Source organism: Chrysemys picta, chromosome 7 (assembly GCF_011386835.1).
Source record: "Chrysemys picta bellii isolate R12L10 chromosome 7, ASM1138683v2, whole genome shotgun sequence".
NCBI lineage: Eukaryota > Metazoa > Chordata > Testudines > Emydidae > Chrysemys > Chrysemys picta.
In genome coordinates this window covers 48,602,488-48,622,762 of record NC_088797.1, presented here as the reverse complement: position 1 = coordinate 48,622,762, position 20,275 = coordinate 48,602,488, and the positions used below count along the sequence as shown (strand labels likewise).

The 20,275-nt window shown below is 48.3% G+C and overlaps 1 protein-coding gene across 5 annotated transcripts in view; it reads left to right on the top strand.

Moving 5' to 3' along the window:
• The window catches only part of GLYCTK (glycerate kinase), a 36,992-nt gene that overhangs the window by 1,041 nt on the left and 15,676 nt on the right, over positions 1-20,275 (top strand). The window contains exons 1-5 of one of the 5 annotated variants that reach the window (XM_065551379.1): positions 5,083-5,325; positions 8,391-8,813; positions 9,256-9,407; positions 12,540-12,715; positions 13,973-14,115. In XM_065551379.1, coding sequence (XP_065407451.1) covers positions 8,440-8,813; positions 9,256-9,407; positions 12,540-12,715; positions 13,973-13,981 — 711 coding nt within the window. In that variant the 5' untranslated portion in view covers positions 5,083-5,325; positions 8,391-8,439 and the 3' untranslated portion in view covers positions 13,982-14,115. Of the gene's footprint in view, positions 1-4,921; positions 5,326-8,390; positions 8,814-9,255; positions 9,408-12,539; positions 12,716-13,972; positions 14,116-15,818; positions 19,665-20,275 lie in introns of those variants that run through there. The other 4 variants (XM_024108767.3, XM_005285248.5, XM_065551378.1 and 1 more) reach the window with 4 other exon arrangements.

Sequence of the window (20,275 nt, the reverse complement as noted above, 5' to 3'; positions counted from 1 at the left end):
GCCGGTAGGTGGGGGGGGGGCGGACCCCTTCCCACAAACCCCCTTCCCTGAGCAACATGTCTGGAGTGGGGGGAGTGGAGCGGGCTGGGTTGTTCTGCTTCCTGCTGCTGGTGCCAGGCCCCCCGCTAATCCCCCAGGCCACCCTGGGCCTGTGGGGCCCCTCAAAGTGGCCCCCCACAGCTCCTGCCTCCCTGACCCTGCAGGTCTTGAGCGCAGCCCAGACCTTCGGCGGAGGGGGACAGGTGTTCGGGCTGCGTAGGGCACCATAATTGGTAGGGATGGTCCTGGGCTGAGAGCTTGGCCTCTCAGCTCCAGGTGCCGATTCCTAGCTGGCCCCATCCCAGCAAGAGTCCCCCCACCGCCCAGTGGTGACAGCCTGAGCTGTGGGGCTTTCTTGTCAATTTTTTGGCTCAAGCACCCAGCTGTGAAATTGAAAAGAATGACAGCCAATGTAAGTAACCCGAAGTGTCTACACAGACACTGGGTCACCCTAACTATGCTGACATAAGCTCTATGTCTCTCATGGAGGTGAAGCATTATGTTAGTGTAGTAGGGCACTTACATTGGGGAGAGCAAGGCTGTAGTGCATGTGGTCAGATGCTGGTTGTGTGTGTGTGTTTATTTAGTGTGCTGTTTTAGCTCTGCAGAGATAGCAGACCTTAATTAAACTGCCCAATAAATTCATAGACTCAGTTTTCAATGAAGGTACCCAGCCAGGTTTATTGTCGACAAAGCATGGTAATAGCACCTGGCAGACTCGACAAGGATACTAAGATATGTATGCTCGTGAGAATGGACGCAGCTCAGTTAGTGGTGGGACTTTCCACTGCTCCCTAGGCTGGCTAAAGATACTCCTTTTGAGATACATTTTTATACTTCAGTACAACCAAGTTAGTACTGCTCCTTTGACATAGTTAGTTACTGCCCCCTGACGTTGCTAGGTATTGCCCATTATTTTGCACATGTTGGTTTGATCAAAACATTTTTATTACGTACAGGCAGTCCTCAACTTTACGACATTCGAGTTACGATGAATGCGCCACTTCTACTTTGACACCCTGATTCGACTTATGACTATAGGTTTTGAGTTTATGATGCTTGGTCCCACAATGGAGTAGACTGCGGTTCCGAGTTCCGACTTTATGACTTATGACACAATTGTAAGGAACCAATTGTGTCGTAAGTCCGAGGACTGCCTGTACTGTTATTCTGACCTTATTTTTTAGAAGTGGTGAGTGTGTTCCTGTTATCCTTGGGAAATGTTTTTGTACCATCCTTGATATTTAGATGTTTTGGTACCACTTGACATCGGGATGTGTTTGCATAAGCACTCTGTGACTAGCATTTCTTAGGGATGTGTATTTCTGCAATAGTAGCCCTGTTCTTGCCAAATTCTGTGAGCAGGTCCTGCCTTATACCAGGCCTCTACTACAAGGGCTTATATCTTCCTGGTTACATTGCATACACTGACATAATTAGGTCAACGTAAGCTGCCTTATGTCAGCCTAACTCTGTAGTGTAGACCACACTGAGACAGTTCCTTGTCCTATGGCAGAACACCCATGGTAGTTCTGGAAAAGGAGGAAATGTATCCTGATGATCCATGACTTCAGTGGGAGGAGGGTGTGTGATAGTGTATTTTATGCACCAAAGAAGAAAGGGGAGTAGCAAGAGTATGTAGGAAGCTCTAAATAAAATTAGACCATCCTCTACTTTAATTTACGCATTCTTACACCTTTGTCCAGTCTCCTAGGATGTAAATTACACTAGTTCACACTCCCTTAGACTTAGATTACTGTCTGTCTACCTAGCTATCTAATACTTAGCCCTGGTCTACACTACCAAATTACTTCGGTATAACTACGTCAGTCAGGGGTGTGGATTATTCACACCTCTGAGCAATGTAGTTATACTGATCTAAGCGCCAGTGTAGACAGCGCTATGTTGGCATGAGAGCTTCTCCTGCCAATGTAGATACTGCCTCTTGCGTAGGTGGATTAACTAAATTGACGGGCGTCTCTCTCTCTCTCTCTCTCTCTCTCATCAGCTTAGAGCACTGGCTCTCAACCTTTCCAGACTACTGTACCCCTTTCAGGAGTCTGATTTGTTTTGTGTACCCCCAAGTTTTACCTCACTTAAAAACTACTTGCTTATGAAATCAGACATAAAAATACAAAAGTGTCACAGCACGCTGTTACTGAACAATTGCTGCCTTTTTACCATATAATCATAAAATAAATCAATTGGAATATAAATATTGCACTTACAATTCAGTGTATAGTATATAGAGCAGTATAAACAAGTCATTGTCTGTATGAAATTTTAGTTTGTACTGACTTCGCTAGTGCTTTTCATATAGCCTGTTTGTAAAACTAGGCAAATATCTAGATGAGTTGATGTACCCCTGGAAGACCTCTGCATACCCACAGAGGTACGTGTACCCTGTGTTGAGAGCCCCTGGCTTACAGCGTCTTCATTAAAATGCTACCGCAATGTGGCTGCATCATGCATTTTAAGTATAGACCTGCCCTTAGATTACACTTCTTACCCTGATACCTGACTGCTGGACCCATCCACCTGAATCTGTCTCTTTGCTTGCAGAGTTTGGTTTGATTTCAATTCCTAGTTGTTATCTAAGTTAATGAGAAACAGTCTTTTGCCTGTAGTTTATCATCGCCAAGTCCCCTCCCTAGAAGATGGAAGTTGGGATCTGAGGTTTTTGGTGTCTTGTGTTGAGAAAGTTAATCATGGAACTTGAAGCTGGTGGGCAGCTGCAGATTGAGGAGCTTTATGAAGAGCGAGCGCTAGATCTTATAATGTTAACTTATGCACATTAATATGCAGATTGGGGACATCATTCATTAATGGAAGCTCAGGAAGTTTTCATTTAAAGGGGATTAATCTAAACCCCTTGCAATCCTCCTTCAATCCTCACTCAGAACAGGCAGTTCTCAGGATTGTTTTCCTCCAAAGTTTAATGTAGACTCTTGGACAACTTTCTGAAAGGATGCACACCAAATCAAACATTCTGCTAGGCCAGGGGAGGGCAAACTATGGCCTGCGGGCTGGATCCGGCCCATCAGGGCTTTTAAGCTGGCCTGCGGGATTGCCAGCCCCATGGGGCTAAGGCAGGCTCCCTGTCTGCCCTGGCCCCACGCCACTCCCGGAAGCGGCCAGCACCACGTCCCTGCGGCCCCTGGGGTGGGGAGAGAGGGAGGGGGAAGAGGGCAGGGAGCTTGCCTTAGCCCTGCTGCATGCTCCTGCCACCCCAGAGCTGCTTGAGGTAAGCGGCGCCGGGTTGGAGCCCACACCCCGAACCCCCCCTGCACCCCAACCCCTTGCCCTGAGCCCCTTCCCGCATACCACAACCCCTCCCACACCACGCACTCCCTCCCGCACCCCAACCCCCTGCCCTGCATGCAATTTCCCCACCCAGATGTGGCCCTCGGGTCAAAAAGTTTGCCCACCCCCGTGCTAGGCAGTGGGGACTGAGGAAGTCTGCAAGGTCTGGGCCATGGCAGGGCCTCGGGAATGTGACTTGGTCATTTCCACTCAGGCTATCATGGCTCTAATGCAGAATAAAAAAACAAAAAGGGCACAAGAAAAATTAATATTGGAGCGTTCTTAAAATGGTGCAAGAATAACATCTTTAGTATACTTGGACCACGCTTCTCGGCTCTATGATCTTTAGTATAAATCACCATCTTCTCCAAGATCCTCTCCATCAGCCCAGATGAGTGGGTTTATTTCCCCAACCAGCAGGTGGAGAGAAGAAAAACCAGATGTGCGATGGCATAACTTCCCTTATGCTAGGCATTGGCTAGCTCAAGCAGCTAAGTCATTTCCAGACCCATAGTTCCCGATGGTGCCCTAAATGGCAGCATTTAAACTCCCTTTTTATGCTGGGCTAACTCTGAAATAGACATACAGTTAAGTGGAGTTCTGCTGCCTTTGTTTCTAAAGCCCTGGTGAAATGAATAGGATTTCAAAGAATATCTTCTGAATCTTGTTACTCTGACTTGTAACTGATGTCCAATGACATTTAATAGCTGGTGGCTGGTATCAATAAATAAAAAATAAGTGGATCAATCAGCTCATTAGTAGCAACCACTAACTTGGGCTGATAGGAAAGGGTGTTACGCAGCGAGACCCCAATGCTACTGTGCCCGTGTTGAATTCTGCTCTTGGTTACGGTAGTGTAAATTTGGAGTAACTCTTAACATCAGTGGAGTTACCCTGGGTTTATACCAATGTAAAAGAGATCAGAATCTGGCCCATTATGGATTGTGCTTAAAAAAAACAAACCCTGTTGAAAGCACTGGAAAGACTCCCATTGACATGAATGGTCTCCTTGGGTCAGGTCCTTTCTTGCATAAACATAACCTGAGTTCAAAGTGCAGAAGACAGATTTACATCACTAGTATACCACAAATAGTATACCAAGCAATGTTAGCAATGTAATTACAGGTGCTCATAGGCAGATTGCTCTGTGTCTGCATTGTCTGTCATTGCGATCAGAGGTAGAAAGCCTCAGTGCTGTTCAGAGGAAATACTTCTTTGGTCTCTGCTGCTGCCTGATTGCATACTTCCAGTTCCAAATGAGGTGTTTGGTTGACTGGTCAGTTCATAACTCTGAGGTTCTACTGTAGTTAATTATGGTCCTTCCTTTGAATCAACAGGATGCTAAATGTTCTGCTGTCATGACTTGGGTGCCCTGTGCTGGATCTTTTGCCTTCAAAAAAGCTTTTACTGCTCAAACAGCGGAAATCATCACAATGATACTGGGTTGATCAGAGATAGGAGTCTCACCAGTGCTAAGGCTGCTGTTTAACTGGTTATAGCATCTGGCATAGGTGAGATCTTAGAGATTAACAGGGTGGGAGGGAAGGAAAGGGGGAAGCAAGCTCCCATTGCATTCTCATCCTCCTGGGTGACCCACCAAGGGAGCTCCTTTAGGCCCTCTTCCCTCCACCCCTGTTATTTCACTTTGAAATGCTGTTGCCCTCAGCACTGAGCAAATCCTTGTTATTTCTCTCAAGCCCTTGTTCCACCATGGGGTTCGATCAGCACGCACAGGCTGCTTTGACTATCAAAGTCTGTGGGTTTGGAGGCTCTTAATGGGGGCTCTGGGTTTGAGCTCCTCAGTGGTGGAAAGAGGCGCTGCACTGATCTGAGCTCAGAGGTGCTTTAGGAGGGCCTCACTCTCTTAATTATTAAACCTTTGTTACCTTGTGGGAGTGTTTCGATAAAGAGACCTCTGGACTCTTGAGCTCTCCTGGAAGAGCATTCACTTGTGCATTCTCTGGAGGAAGACGCAACTGGAAGGTAATTCTAACCCCCATCCCCTGTGACAGGGTGTACAAGTCATTTAGTGCCTCCAGCAGGGTACCTCAGCCTTACCACCTCTCGTCCTAGTGATGGCCCAGCTCTGAATCAGACAGTGGTGTGGTTTTCCTGGGTGAATTCCCAGCAGGGAGAGGCTCCGTGTGTCGAGGCAGCCAAGCGTCGCTAAGCCTGCCTGGGCTCAGATCCTCGAAAGGCTGAGCTACTCTCACGAGAAGCAGAGACAAGAGTTTTGCCAGCTGGAACCCAGAACAGGGCCTGCTTGAGACAGAAGAGCTGCCATGCGTCCATTGTTTGGTGTTTACTGATTGCTAAACTGCATGAAGGGAATTTGGCCAGAGACATGGCTGGGTTCTCTGGTTTTGTTTATCTGGGCCACCCGTGAATTCTCCCTCCAGCTGCTCACACCCCACTCTTTATTGTGTTGGGGGATAAAATGTCCTCTTTTTTTTTGTTTTGTTTTGTTTTTTTTCCCCTAAATGGAGACCATCTCACAAAATAGGGTGGCCATTTCCTCTGTGGGATCTGCCCTCGAGTGTATTCAGGCTGATGCTGTCTTGAAGAACTCTGCCTGTTATGTTCCCTGTTTAGTGGATCATTGTTATTTCTGAGCACTTGTTCACATACCACATTATTTCCATGGCAAGTGACGGTGTGACTCTACAGCGCGCCAGCGTGCTATGCAACAACTTGCCATGTGACCACTGCCACAGTGCAATGACGGTACCAGAGTGCTGCATTCTAGGACTTTCACTGCGCTGTAGGGATGTCCACATGGTGAGGTGGTGGAAGTGTGGTGCTGTGGTGCCGGACTCACACCCAGCAGAGCTGGGCTTATTTCTCAGCTTTGTCACAGACTCCCCTTTTGACCCTGGGCAAGTCACTTAGTCACTCCATGCCTCGGTTTCCCATGTGTAAAATGGAGTTAATAGCACTTCCCTGCCTCACGGGGATATTATGAGGTTACATTAATTAATGACTATGAGGTGCATAGCTCCTATGAAGATGGGGGGGGCATATATATATCTACATAGGTTATGCATGAAACAGGATACTCTCTAACTTCCTCAGTGTAGTGACGTTACAGTGTCCCTCTGGTGTTTGTCAGAGACACATAGCTGCTCAGTGCTGTTCTTGGAGCTCCGATGTCAGCTATGCTAGCAGACAGTGCAGCATATTCATTCAGCAGACCTTGATGTTTGCAAAGAAAGACCTTGGGCTCAGTTCGGTGGCGAAGGCACTCGCCCAGGTTTATTGTCAGCAAAGCACGGTACTTGTGCCCTGTCTACCGGGTCACAGGGTCACTAATTCATGTATGCCTGTGACAAAGTAAAGGCTCAGTCAGGACACCAGGATCCTGTCCCCTTGGCCAACATAAAGCTGCCCCTCCTATAACTTCTCCTTTTATACCTCGATACAAACAAACATCACTCCAGATGATGTTAGTTACCACCCTTACACCTTGTACCTGCTAATTCGAGCAAAACATCCTCCTCTGTTATCTCGTCATCCCTCCTTATCTTACTGGGGTTTCGGTGTGTGCCTGCAAAATCTCTTCGGAATTTGTTTATGTAGGTACTTGAGAATTCTCGGTGTTTTTGTACCATCCTCTCCGGTCAGGAATGTGCTTACTTGGTTAGCCGATACCTGGTGTGTTACTATTCTGCCAAGGCCAGGCCTGCTTTGTTTTATAGCCTTTGGTTCATACTGCTAGTTATGCCTCGGGCTCCAGTAAGGCCTACAAAAGCCAGTTTAAGTAGATCAGTCTGTTCAGTTTATCAGAGGTGTCGAAGTGCCTTCCCAGGGAGAAAATACCAGGTATTAAAAAGCTCTTTAATCTAGCAGAGAAAGGCACAAGAAGAACCCATGGTAGGAAGCAGAAGCCAGAAAAATTCATATTAAAAATCAGGCACACATTTGTAACAGTGAGTTAACAAGCTACCAAGGGAAGTGGTGGGATTCTCCATCTCCTGATGTCTTCAAATCAAGACTGGCTATCTGGAAGATCTGCTCTAGTCAAGCATACAAGTTACTGGGCTTAATACCCCTGTGCTGATGAGATGGAGTTTCCCTCCCAACTTGACTGTTATTGAATGTGACCCAAATGTTTATAGTAGGCTACTGTCTTTACACTGAACTGGCCAGGAGTTTTGCCTGGAGGCGGAGTGCAGGATTGGGCTCTGTAAGCATACAAGCCTGTCTGGTGTCTGAACATGATTTTAAAGAATGATGAGCCAGTAATAAAGCCAAGAAATTGGAGCATTTTTCTGTCTTCAGTTGATTTGCTTTTTATTGTGAAAACCCCCGTGACTGGCATCTTCTGACATAACCATCATCAAGGAGTTCAACCAGCCACAAAGATGCTGAACCTGTTATTTTACCATAGGCTCCATCAGACACTATAGGAAGGAAATGAGTAACAGTGAATGATCTAAGATGAGCTTTGGGATACCACAGTGATGAGGGGCTTTGCCTTAGCCAAAAGGTGGGCTGGGGGCTATGGTCTATCTGAATCTTCCCCCGGAAGGGTAGAGAACAGCCTGCAAATGTTGGGAACTCATTAAGAAATGAGTGAGTGAAAGTAACGGGCAGTGTTTGAAATCTACAATGAACCTGAAGTTAGCCAGCAGACGTTCAGCCCTCGCAGGGGTTTGATGGGGTTGTAGGGAACATTAGGGGGATGAGGGGAGCTGGGAGCCATCAGGTTGTCTGACTGTTAACCCCCCAAATGGCAGAAGTCTGAAAATAAAGGAAATACAAATGCTATGGTGCTGTCTCAGACTGCTGGGGAAGGGTGTGCACTGCAGATGTGGGTAGCATAGTGGATTTACCTGTGCTGGGAAGCCAGATTTCCATACTGTGGGCCAAATCCAGAGCTTCTTAGTTAGCTCCTACTCCAGGCACACACTCATTGGCTTCCATGGGAGTTTTGCCCGAGTAAGGCTGAGTCCTGTATTGGGTTCACAGCTTGCTAGCTCACCACTTTCCAATTGAAAGCCCCACCTCTTGCTGGCTGAGTAGTTAACTATTCCTTCCCCTCATTACAGGACATGGCTGGCTGGCTGACTGACTGCTAAGAGACAGCGTGGGCCAGACATGACCTCCGCTCTCAAGGCCCTGCCCAACATCCATAGAGCCTGCATGATCCCAGCCTATCGGGGCCAAGTATCTCACCCGCGCAGTATGTCTCTCTGGGAGCACGGGCTGCACCTCTTCCGCAGCGCCGTGGGTGTCGTCCTGCCGGCCCCCATGCTGAGAAGGGCCCTGGTGCTTAAAACAGATGGCTGCCCCAGGCTGGTCGTGAGGGACCGGGTTTTCCCTGTGAGGAGGAACCTGTATCTGGTGGGCTTCGGGAAGGCTGTGCTGGGAATGGCAGCCGAGGCAGAGGAGATCCTCGGGGACCACCTAATTCAGGGGGTTGTCAGTGTCCCCCATGGCATCCGGGCATGCCTGCAGCAGGCGGGAATGGAGTAAGACTGATAATGCCCGGATATTCTGGTGGGAGGGTGCAGAGAAGGGTGGGGGACAGGCAAATACGAAGACCCAGGCTCCTGCAGAAATGTCTGCCTGCCATATATTTTCCCCTTCGGGTCACTGCTGAATCCCTCTTGGATCCTCTCCACCTTTCCCAACTTTAACCCTTGACCATGGGTGCAAGACTCATGGCTCAGCTTGACTGGTCTCCATCCCTCTTTGTGGGCCATCAGATCTGTCCTTGGGGCTGTGTGTGCTGCCTCCATAGTGTACCCGACCCCATGGGGGAGAGACCAGGATCAGCAAAGGAACCTGGATAAACCTCAGTCACAGGGCCCTCTCTTGTCCCCCAAATCCCTCTTGTGGGAGTGGGGCTGCCAAGCGGGCTCTGGATAGGTATACGTTTCAGTGGCCTGATCATCTTTCTAACCCCTGCAGGGAGATGTTGCTGAAGCCTCACAGCAGGATCCAGGTCATAGAAGGAGCTAAGCACAACCTCCCTGACAGAGAGGCTCTGAGGGCAGCCAGCATGATTCGGGAGCTAGCTGAAGGCCTGACAGCTGACGACCTCCTCCTTGTGCTGATCTCAGGTAATGTCTGGAACCCCAGGAGCGGGGAGTGAGTTCTTGTGGGACCCTGTTGCTGCCATCAGTTGTTGCCCTCCCTTCTTCTGCCCCATCTTTCCTCCCTTTATCTCTTCCCTATCCTGGCTTCTTCCTTTCCTCGTGCATGCAGGAAACAGATCCAGAATCATGCCTGGCAAACTAGGTCAAGTTGCCTGTTACAAAAGAAGATGAGGAAAGGCGTAAAGTGGGTCAAAGCTGTTCCCATTGCGACTCCCACACCGGTGGCAGCTCACTGCTTTCATTCACATTTCAGTACCTGGTCTTCTGGCAGCAGCCGTGAGTTGGCAGCAGCTTGGGCCCCGGGCAGACACACTTCTCTCGAATCACACCTCTCAGAGGAACTTGTCACAAGGATTTCACTATTGATTCCTTGGTCTAGAATCTCCCTCCTCCACCAGCTGTTGCTTTGTGCCCTCCCAGGCAAGAGGTGGCTGCATTCCAGCAGGGCTGTGTGTGAAGAGTCGAATGCGTTCTGGGATGGGAGATGCTATATTATTCATTAGAGTGTTGACACACCAAGTATTGGGGCCAGCCAGTTGTGTTGCTGTTTCTCTCCCTCCGCCCACAGGCCTTGCCCTGTGGTTCGCTGCTGTCGTGCCTGCAATATCAATCCACAGTACATGCAGTTTGAAGCAGCAAGGCACCGTGTTGCCAGGTGGTGGTGCCAGGCAATCAGAAAGCACTGCTCTGCAAATATAAGCCCATCCCAAGGCGAAGCACTGAGGAGAGGCTGCCTGAGCTGTATGGAGGTCTGGATCCTGGGGCCCAAGTCTACTCTGAGTTACATCGGGTTGACACCATGAAGTCAGTGTAACCAGTGTCTTGTATTTCCATGTTTGTATTTGTAAAGACAGACTCTCCTGGGTCATCTGATCACACAGCCATGTAGATGCTTTCTTCCCTCAGAATGGGAGGTGCCCCGTGCTTAAATTTGGGCACGTAGGCTAGGGCAGTGGTTCTCAACCAGGGGTACACAGAGGTCTTCCAAGGGGTACATCAATTCATCTGGATATTTGCCTAGTTTTACAACAGGCTATGTTAAAAGCATTAGCAAAGTCAGTACAAACTAAAATGTCATGCAGACAATGACTTGTTTATACTGCTCTATATACTATACACTGAAATGTAAGTACAGTATTTATATTCCAATTGATTTATTTTATAGTTATACGGTAAAAATGAGAGTTGCAATTTTTCAGTACTAGTGTGCTGTGACACTTTTTTGTATTTTTATGTCTGATTTTATAAGCAAGCACCTTTTAAGTGAGGTAAAACTTTGGGGTACACAAGACAAATAAGACTCCTGAAAGGGGTACAGTAGTCTGGAAAGGTTGAGCCACTGGGCTAGGACAGCAGAGCTCAGAACTGCAGGTATAGGAAATGCAGGTGCTTGGGCATCAATGCACAGGTTGTAATGGAGGACTAACTTAGGTACCCAAGTTGGAAAAATGAGGCCCCATCTGAGACTCAGAGTCACTGAGGGACTGATCCTGCCAGGGGCCAAATAGCATGGCTGAGGTGCTCTGCATTCTCACCCAGCCACCCCTCTCCCGAAATCAAAAGGAGTCACTCAGTGCCAAGTAAGAGGTGCTCTGCACCTTGTAGGATCAGCCCCTAAGCACATGCATTTGAAACCCGCAGACTCCTCCAGGAGCAATTACCCCTTTTAGTGCCTTATTCCCCCATTCCCAGATGGGGGGCACACATTGAGGGGATGTGCTCTGCTTTGGGCGCATAAGCAATGCGGCAGTGCACTTGTGGCGTTTATTTGATTGGGTGGATATCCAACTATAGACATGCCCCTGTGAGTAGGTGTCTCCAGTTGTGCAGCTCAGTGTTAAAGAAACAAATGCACTTGGAGCTGCTCTTTAGGGATTTTGGGGGGTTCTTGATTGTGCTCCTCATCTGAGCGAGATCTAGCTCGAGATCCTCAGCTGCCTAGCTCAGCTCAGCTGGCTGCAGTCTATTCTGCCATGGTTCAGAGAGAATTTTGCAGGATTATCCAGACACGGATATAATTGGATTTGAATCATGTCTGGTGGGGATTCCCCTGAGTTTCCTCTTGTCCTTTGGCTACTGATATCTTCAAGAGACTCCTAGGCCATCCCAGGATTTGCTGTCAGCAGCAGTTCCCAAAGCATGCAATGCATACCTCCACACAGCCCACTCTGGCTGCTCCTGCCTCGCAGCCAGATCCCTACTGATTGACTGAAACTCAGGCACTTTCATTTGTTTTTCTTGTTCATCATATTTTATTGATGGTGCTTTTTCTCAAACCTCAGAGCAGGCTTTGCCCTTTTATGGTAGTTTTCTGATATACTTCTATACATACTCACCCTCTATTTTATCCATCTATTTCCCCCCCTCCTTTTTCACTGCATTTCAAGGGCCCAATCATGCTGTCAGTTGTGCTCCGCCACTCCCATTGATCAGATCACTAATGCACCCATCACCATAGTATCCAGCCTCATTTTGTTTCCCCTCTCTCTCAATAAGCTTTTTGCTGTAGTGCTGTTCTGTATTTAGGTTTAGACATTGCTATATTTTTTTAAATGCCGCTCATTATGAATGAGGTCAGTGAAATACTGAAGCCAGAAGTGTCTCTTTTGCCCTGCAGCTAAACACTGAGTGAGCCATGGAGTCTGCAGTCCCTCCTCTCTTAGACTAGCAGTCACTGAAGTCAGATTTGAGGCACATTTGCAGGGAAGTGTAGTGAGAACAATAGCACCTGGGCCTGTTTCTGCCCCACCTTGCACCCCACATTCTCATTTATGCCAGGCAAAGTAGGTGTAAAATGCAGGCACCGTTGTGAGTGAGCTCACTGAGCACAAGTGTAACTGACTGCCATGGAGATCCAGTCCTGCTCTGTGGAGAAACAGAAGACATCAGTCTCCAGGGCTATTAGTCTGGCATCTTTCACCAGCACTAAATTCCCTTACAACAAAATGGTGAGGGAAGAGAAGAAGGAAAACTCCAGCTGTAGGATGCCCTTGCTTAGCCCCTTATGTGTGAGAGGCCAGCATTTCAGTGCTGGGGGGTTCCTCCCACCCTGCTACACACGTGCATTCACTCACTGCGGTTTCTCCTGCATTATAGGAGGTGGATCAGCCCTACTGCCTGCTCCTACTCCTCCAATCCTCTTGGAGGAGAAAGAGAAGGTCACCAAGCTTCTGGCTTCCAGAGGCGCTACCATACAGGAGCTCAACACCATCCGGAAGGCCCTTTCCTTGTTGAAAGGTGGAGGGTTGGCCCGGGCTGCATATCCTGCACAGGTGAGTGTGGAAGACTTCGTACTTGCCCATAGCTTCTGCTCTAAGGCAGTTTTAAAGAAACACCATGAGATTAAAAGTCATGGTCAAAACAGACCTCAGTAGAAATGACCTGATGTTTAGATCAGTGGTTCTCAACCAGGGGTATGCAGAGGTCTTCCAATGGGTACATCAACTCATCTAGATATTTGCCTAGTTGTACAACAGGCTACATTAAAAGCACTAGTGAAATCAGTACAAATAAAAATTTCATACAGACCATGACTTGTTTGTACTGCTCCATATTCTATACACTGAAATCTAAGCACAATATTCATATTCCAATAATATGATTAAAAATGGGAGAGTCAGTAAGTTTTCAGTAGTAGTGTGCTGTGACACTTATATTTTTATGTCTGATTGTGTAAGCAAGTAGCTTTTAAGTGAGGTGAAACTTGGGGGTACGCAACAAAAGTCAGACTCCTGAAAGGGGTACAGTAGTCTGGAAAGGTTGAGAATGACTGGTTCAGATGACTTCAGCTCCGAATGAATTCAGTGGGAATCAGCATCTGTGGTAATCACACTGCTTCTATTTAGCTGCCTGAATATGCAGTTAGGAATCAGCCATAGGATTCAAAGATTTGGTCCATATTTACAAAAACCAAAAAAAATCATTACTTATCTTTTTCAATAGCACATGAGATTATTAACACAGTTGTGTTTGTGTTTTTTGTTTTTTTCAATCTGGTCACTGCATTTCTTTTGGTTTAGGGAATGAAAATTGGCTGGTCAGTTTCCTTTTACATTCTAGTGAGTGTCACTTTCTGGCTCTCTGGCACAATGCTGCAATGATTATTTGGGTTGAAAGCAGTACAGGCCAGCTTTCTTCTTTTTAAGAAAAACAATAACATTGTCAGTTTGTAGCAGAACAATAGTGGAAATGTTTCTATTTAATTTAGGTTTCATTCATCTTTTCAAAACCTACATTTTGGGCCAAATTTGTCCCCTTTAAACTGTCCAATGAATGTGTGCATAGATTGAAATGAGAGCACTAGCCATGCTAATGACTGTAGCCCCCAGTTAATGTGCACATGCAGAATGCTGACTCCCCACCACAATCTGGACAGATCAGCGTTGTGGTCTGAAGGAAATTCAGACTGATTATTTGTTCAACAGCAGCCTTTCCCTCACTACTCCACCACTATTATCTGATGGGGCCACTTCTTAAAAATTTTTTAAATTAAATTAATGGAGATATCCTATCCTATCCCTCCCTCTTAGCTGGAGTAAGTGGGCTGGAGCCTCCGCTGAAGTAAATCAGCAAATGCAGTCATCCACAGAGCTGTATGGATTTACACTAGCAGAGGATCTGGCCTCGTATTTTACTTCTGGGCTTTCTCACTGTATTTATCAATGGAGCTCCAATTCAATCTATACCAGGTTAGGAGCCGGAGAAGAGTCACCTAAAAACATGCTACTCTTTCCTATATTATAGTCCAACATTAAATGTCATTTTGATTCCATGGGTTAGAGCCTTGAGAGCTCTTATTGCGGGGGAGGGATAGCTCAGTGGTTTGAGCATTGGCCTGCTAAACCCAGGGTTGTGAGTTCAATCCTTGAGGGGGCCACTTAGGGATCTGGGGCAAAATCAGTACTTGGTCCTGCTAGTGAAGGGAGGGGGCTGGACTTGATGACCTTTCAGGGTCCCTTTTAGTTCTATGAGATAGGTATATCTCCATATGTTATACTATTATCTTAAAACAGAATGGGCCACATTTGCCATCATTTGCACCCATGCATCTCCATTGAGATCAGCTGGATTGCACAAGTGTAACTGAATGCAGAACGTGGTCTGATCACTCTTGCATAGGGTGACCAGATCACCCAGGTCAAATATCAGGACGCGGGGGAGGGGAGGGCAGGGCATGGCACGGCACAGGGGGGGCAAAAAAAAAAAGTGGCAGAGCTAAATAAATAAATAAATAAACCAACACCCCCCCCACACACACACAAGCGCTGGAGGGAGGCCCCAGAGATGCAGGGGGAGCGCGGGGCCGGGGTGAGTGAGAGTCCAGCCTGGCCCCGAGCGCAGGCAGGACTCAATCGGGCAGTACCTGGAGGGAGAGGAGGGGGGTGGCCCGCAGGGCCAGGCAGCGGCTGTTCTCCCCACCTGGGCAGCGGGACTCGGGAGCAGCCACTGCTGCAGCTCCCACTGCCGCGGGGGGAGGAAGCAGCCGATGGCCAAGCTCGGCGGCTGCGGCTCTGGCGCCTGGGCCCAAACCCCCCGAGCCCGGGCCTGTTGCGGGGACCTAGCAGCTTGCACGCTGTGCCCAGCCCCTGGCCAGTCGCGTCTGGGCTGGATGCCCAGCTGGTGCAATCCCGTGGGCAGCCCTGGGGCGGAAGCATCGGCAGCCCAGCCCCCTTCGTTCCCCTGTGGGACCCGAGCGGGACAGGGGGGCTGGGGCCTGCTGCCCCCACTCCGGGGCCGCCCGCGGGATTGCGCCAGCTGGGCAGCCAGCCCAGACTCGACTGGCCAGGGGCTGGGCACGTGCAGCGTGTGCGCTGCTGGGTCCCTGCAGCAGGCCCGGGCGCCAGAGCCGCAGCCGCCGAGCGCCATGGCCGCTTCCTCTCCCAGCGGCAGTGGGAGCTGCAGCAGTGGCTGCTCCCGAGTCCCGCTGCCCAGGGGGGAGAGAACAGCCGCCGCCTGGCCCCACAGGCTGCCCCCCTCCTCTCCCTCCAGTACCCCCTGACTGAGTCCTGCCTGCGCTCGGGGCCAGGCCGGACTCTCACTCACCCCGGCCCTGCGCTCCCCCTGCGTCTCCGGAGCCTCCCTCCAGCACTTGTGGAGGGAGGAGGAATGGTGAGCCTGGGGAAGAGGCGGGGATTTGGGGAGGGAGCCAATGGGGGAAGGAGGGGGCGGAGTTGGGGGGGGCACAAGCACTTCCGGGCTCCGGAGCATTTGCTTGTTTGTCCGGTGTCCCGACCTAACATTGGTCGGGACGTGGGACAAACAAGCAAATATCAGGACAGTTCCGATAAAATCGAGGCGTCTGGTCACCCTACTCTTGCATGTCAGTGAGTCTCTGCAGCAGGCGCTGCATTTATCTGTCATCCTTTCTGCTTCTAGGTGCTAAGCCTCATCCTCTCTGATGTCATTGGCAACCCAGTGGACATTATTGCGAGTGGCCCCACTGTCTACAGTTCCCCCAGTGCTCAAGGCTGCCTTCAGATAATGACAAAATACAATCTGATGAGCACCTTGCCCAGATCTGTGAAAACAGTGCTGTCCAGCTCCGTCTCAGATCCCAGTGGTCCGAAAGACTATTCCCACGTCTACAATGTTGTCATTGGTTCAAACAGTTTAGCTTTAGAGGAGGCCAAACGCCAAGCAGAGGATTTGGGCTACTGGACCCTGATTTTGAGTGCAGGGGTGTGTGGGGAGGTCAGCAGAGTAGCCAAACTCTACAGCCAGATGATTCAGTTTGTTTGCTTGAGCACAGCTGGACTTGGAGAAGGTCCTCTAAGAGACCAGGTGAGAGGACATCTTCTAAAGCTGGCAGCAGAGCTAGAGATCCCAGGTTTGAACCTTGTGGATTCTTTGAAGGCTTTGCAAGGATTGGAGTCTGAAAGATCGATTTGCCTGCTGGCTGGTGGAGAGACCACTGTCCAGCTTCAAGGAAATGGGAAGGGTGGGAGGAACCAGGAGTTGGCCTTACAGGTGGCATTGGAGTTACACCGCGCTAAGGCCACTGGGGCTGGCTACTACCTTGGGAAATGTGAAGTCCTGTTCCTCAGTGGTGGGACTGATGGACAAGATGGGCCAACAGAGGCAGCTGGTGCCTTCTCTAGCCAGGAGCTGGTGGATAAGGCTGCTCAGGAAGGTCTTGATGTGGAGACATTTCTGAGCAACAATGACTCCTACACATTCTTCAGTAAGTTCCAAAATGGACATCACCTTTTGCTGACTGGTTTAACAGGCACCAATGTCATGGACATCCAGGCTATTTTAATTAGGGCTAGAGACAGATAAGGAGAGCACCTCTGCGAACTCCTGTTTTTAATTAGAGGCATTGGTGAAAAATGAGGGTACCAATGTTCTGGAGAAATCCAGACTGCTTAAATTAGGGACAGCTGCCGAGGGCACTAATATCATGGCTGTAAAAGCTACATTAGTAAGGCACATGGGTGGGTAACCATGCCTATGTTCAATCTGTTAATTAGGATCAGAGTAAGGTAAGATAACACCAGCATTATGGGCATTGGGGCTGCATTAACACCTTCCTGCTGAAGAGCCAGTAACATACTGCATTTTGGTTGCAAGTGGGGTTGTTGGACATCTGACACCCAGCCTGAAGCTCTAGGTTGCCGTTGTGACTCTCATTACATACAAAGCTAACAAGGTATATTAGACTAGTCCATAGGGCCCTAAATCCAGTGCACTGCAAGTTCAGTGGAGATTAGCACATGGCATCAGTTTAACCTTTGGTCTTGGATACATGGCGAAAACACCCCCAGCTGTGGCATTAACACCATGTTAGGTGAAGAACGGTGTGAACCATGATTCAGATGCACTAGTGCAGAAACCATCTGAACGTGAGACCTTCTCCCCCACTATGTAACCTTCTCTGCCCTGGTGTGGTGACATTTCCACCCCATGGTTGGTATTTCGTGTGTGTGTGTGTTACATGCATTCAGAGTATTACCACCAAACCGGTCAGAAAGCAATACAGCCTCTAGCCTAAGTCATTGACCTTTTTACTGTATAAAGTCAGTAGTCGCTGTCGGTCTGATTAACTCCTCTAACGCCATAGAACAAAAGGCCACAAAATCTGTAAATTCAACTCTCCTGACCCCTATTGCTGCACTGATCAAAGGGCAAAGCAGCTGGGGCTGTTGCTCTGTCAAACAGCAGATCCCTCCAGCCTTTGGGACAATGCGGAGCACCAGCTACTTCAGCTTTGTCATAAATTAAAATCAGATCCTGCCTTGCCATACCCGCTCAGTTCCCAACGTGACACCTGAGGCCAGGCTTTCTAAGGGGCACAGCAGTCAACGTCTTCATCTCTTATGAAGATCTGGCCGCTTACTGCGGTGCCTAAATGGGAGCTGAGCTCACTTGAAATTCCAGCCCTGATTTAAAACAGTTGATTCAAAGGGTTTGCAGATGGATGTAGCTGTGCAGTGTGGCTGATCTAACTTTGCAACATAAGTATACCATCCTATTAATGCCATAAACAGTGAAATCATTGCACAGTCATGCTTAGCAAGATTCAAAGAGGGACTAGACATTTATAATAACAAGAATATCCAAGAATAGCTAATGCTAATAATATTTTTGGAGGGCATATAAAACTTCATGCTTTTTGGTTTTAAGTCAATCCCTATGCAATAGAGATTAGGATTGGATCTACATGTCTACTGAGGGATTTCTTGCACCTTCCTCTGAGGCATCTGGGCACTGGTAACTATCAGAGACAAGATCCTGGACTATATGGATCTTGAGTCTGATCCAGTCTGGCAGATCTTATGTTCTGATGTGTGATCTTGTGATTCAGGCATAGATTTGGGAACCAGACAAGCTAGATCCTATCCCAGCTCTGCTAACACTCCCATATATAACCTTGGGCAAATCACTAACATTCTGAGGCTCAATTTCTTCTATAAAATGGGGGTGACCATCTTTACTGACATCCCAGGGGTTTTGTGAGGCTAAATTTGCTGGTGGTTGCAAAGTGCTTTGAAACCCACTGCTGGAAGGTGCTAGAGACCTATGACATATGATAAACTGGAGGCATGAATACGTCAGGGTGCAGACTGTGGAGGAAAGTTTGTTCTGGAGTGTGTGTGTTTGAAGGTTTCTCAGTGGAGTGGAGAATGCCATTTGAATTTCCCTGTGTGTGTGGCGCCTACCATAGTGGGACCCTCATCTGATTGGGGTCCCTGTGCATGACTGCCGTGAAAATAACATGAATAAATGCAAAGGGAAAATGAATGTGTTCAAAGAGCTTGTTTATGGGGTGAGGACAATTGGTTGGACAGCCATGTTAGTTACTTAGCACCTAATCCTGCTCTTTGTTAAACCAGTGTAAATCTGGAGTCACTCTGGAGTCGTGTTGGGTTAACTACAATGAGTGAAAAATTTAGCCCTTAACCATTTTGTTGCTGGCACTCTACTGCACCTGCTCTGCTGTTCTTGTCCATTATCATTTAATAGACAGCAGTGGAAGGTAGGCTGTGCCTGGTACGTCTAACATCCAGATGGAGCACACCTACTCTGCTGCATCTGAAATGTTCAGCACTGTAGCCAGTGTATATGAGTTACGGGCCCCATTTGGCAGCACAGCAGGTGCTTTCTGCCTGGAGGTACCTGGTACATTCTGCAGTTGACCAGGTGCCTTCTACCTGAAGGGGCTTGGAATGCTCAGCAGCCTATGTATGTTCTACGTGGATGTAGCTAGTACATTTAGCAGCATAACAGATGTATTATACAGGAGATCTCTGAAACGTATGGCAACATGCGAGTGGTCAAAGGCACAGAAAAATGTTTGAGGATTTGTGCAAAATAAAAAGCGGGGAGGCAAACCTCAGAGCAGGAAGGAAAAACATTCTAGGCCGGATTCTCATCTGGTGTAGATTGACACTGCTCCTCTGACATCAATGGAATGATTCTCATTTACACCAGCTGAGAATCTAACCCCATATTCCCACCCTTGCACTCAGAGCCCTGGAAAAGATGCCTTTTTTAACTGCCAAGCATTGCTTGAGCCCTTGCAGATGCTGATCTGAGATCATTCGCAGTCGAGTTCTGAAAACTTTGGCTGGCATTCACTCCTCAAGGGAACTCCCTGAGCTGCTGTTAACACACCATACCACTCACATCGGCCCTGCTTTTTTAAACAGGAGCGTTTCACTAATGATTAAAATGAGCTCATCTTGTGGAGGGGGAAGGCTGATAAAAGGTCTGATGAAAGCATGCAGCTGTTTGAAGCACATTTCACATCTTCATTCACTTGGCTTCCTTTCCCTTACACGTTGTTCAACTCATCCCTTCTGTTTTAATGAGGAAAAAGCAGGATGGGGGGCATTGGTCAAGGACAGTGAGGTTATATTAGCATTTTTACTCTTCAAGCTGTGTAGTCTAAGCTTCATCTCTGAGCTAACCGCAGTGAGTGGCTTGCACGTCTTCACCATGCTGCCCTGTAGTGCACACACCTGGGTTCCAAACCTGGCTGCCATAGAACTGGAAAGAGATGTGATTTCTTCCTCCTGTGTTTAGCATAGAACTGCAGCTATCTGTGTTATAACTCAGATTATAAAAGCTGGGAGCAGAAGATGGAAAAAGCTCCCTCTGGCTCTAAAGTCATTCACCAGCAGCAGAAGACTCCAGCGGTAGCTTGCTCTCCAGCCCAGATCCTGCTCTTGCTCACATCAGCATGAATGTGGAGTCATTGGGCTAGATTCTCATCTTCATTAAATCTGGGGCCACACCCACCTTAAGGCCAGAACAGTGTAAAGGGGTCTTAGTGGATATGATAATCTGGCTTGCTCTATTTAATTCAGAGGAGCTACTCTGCATTTACACAA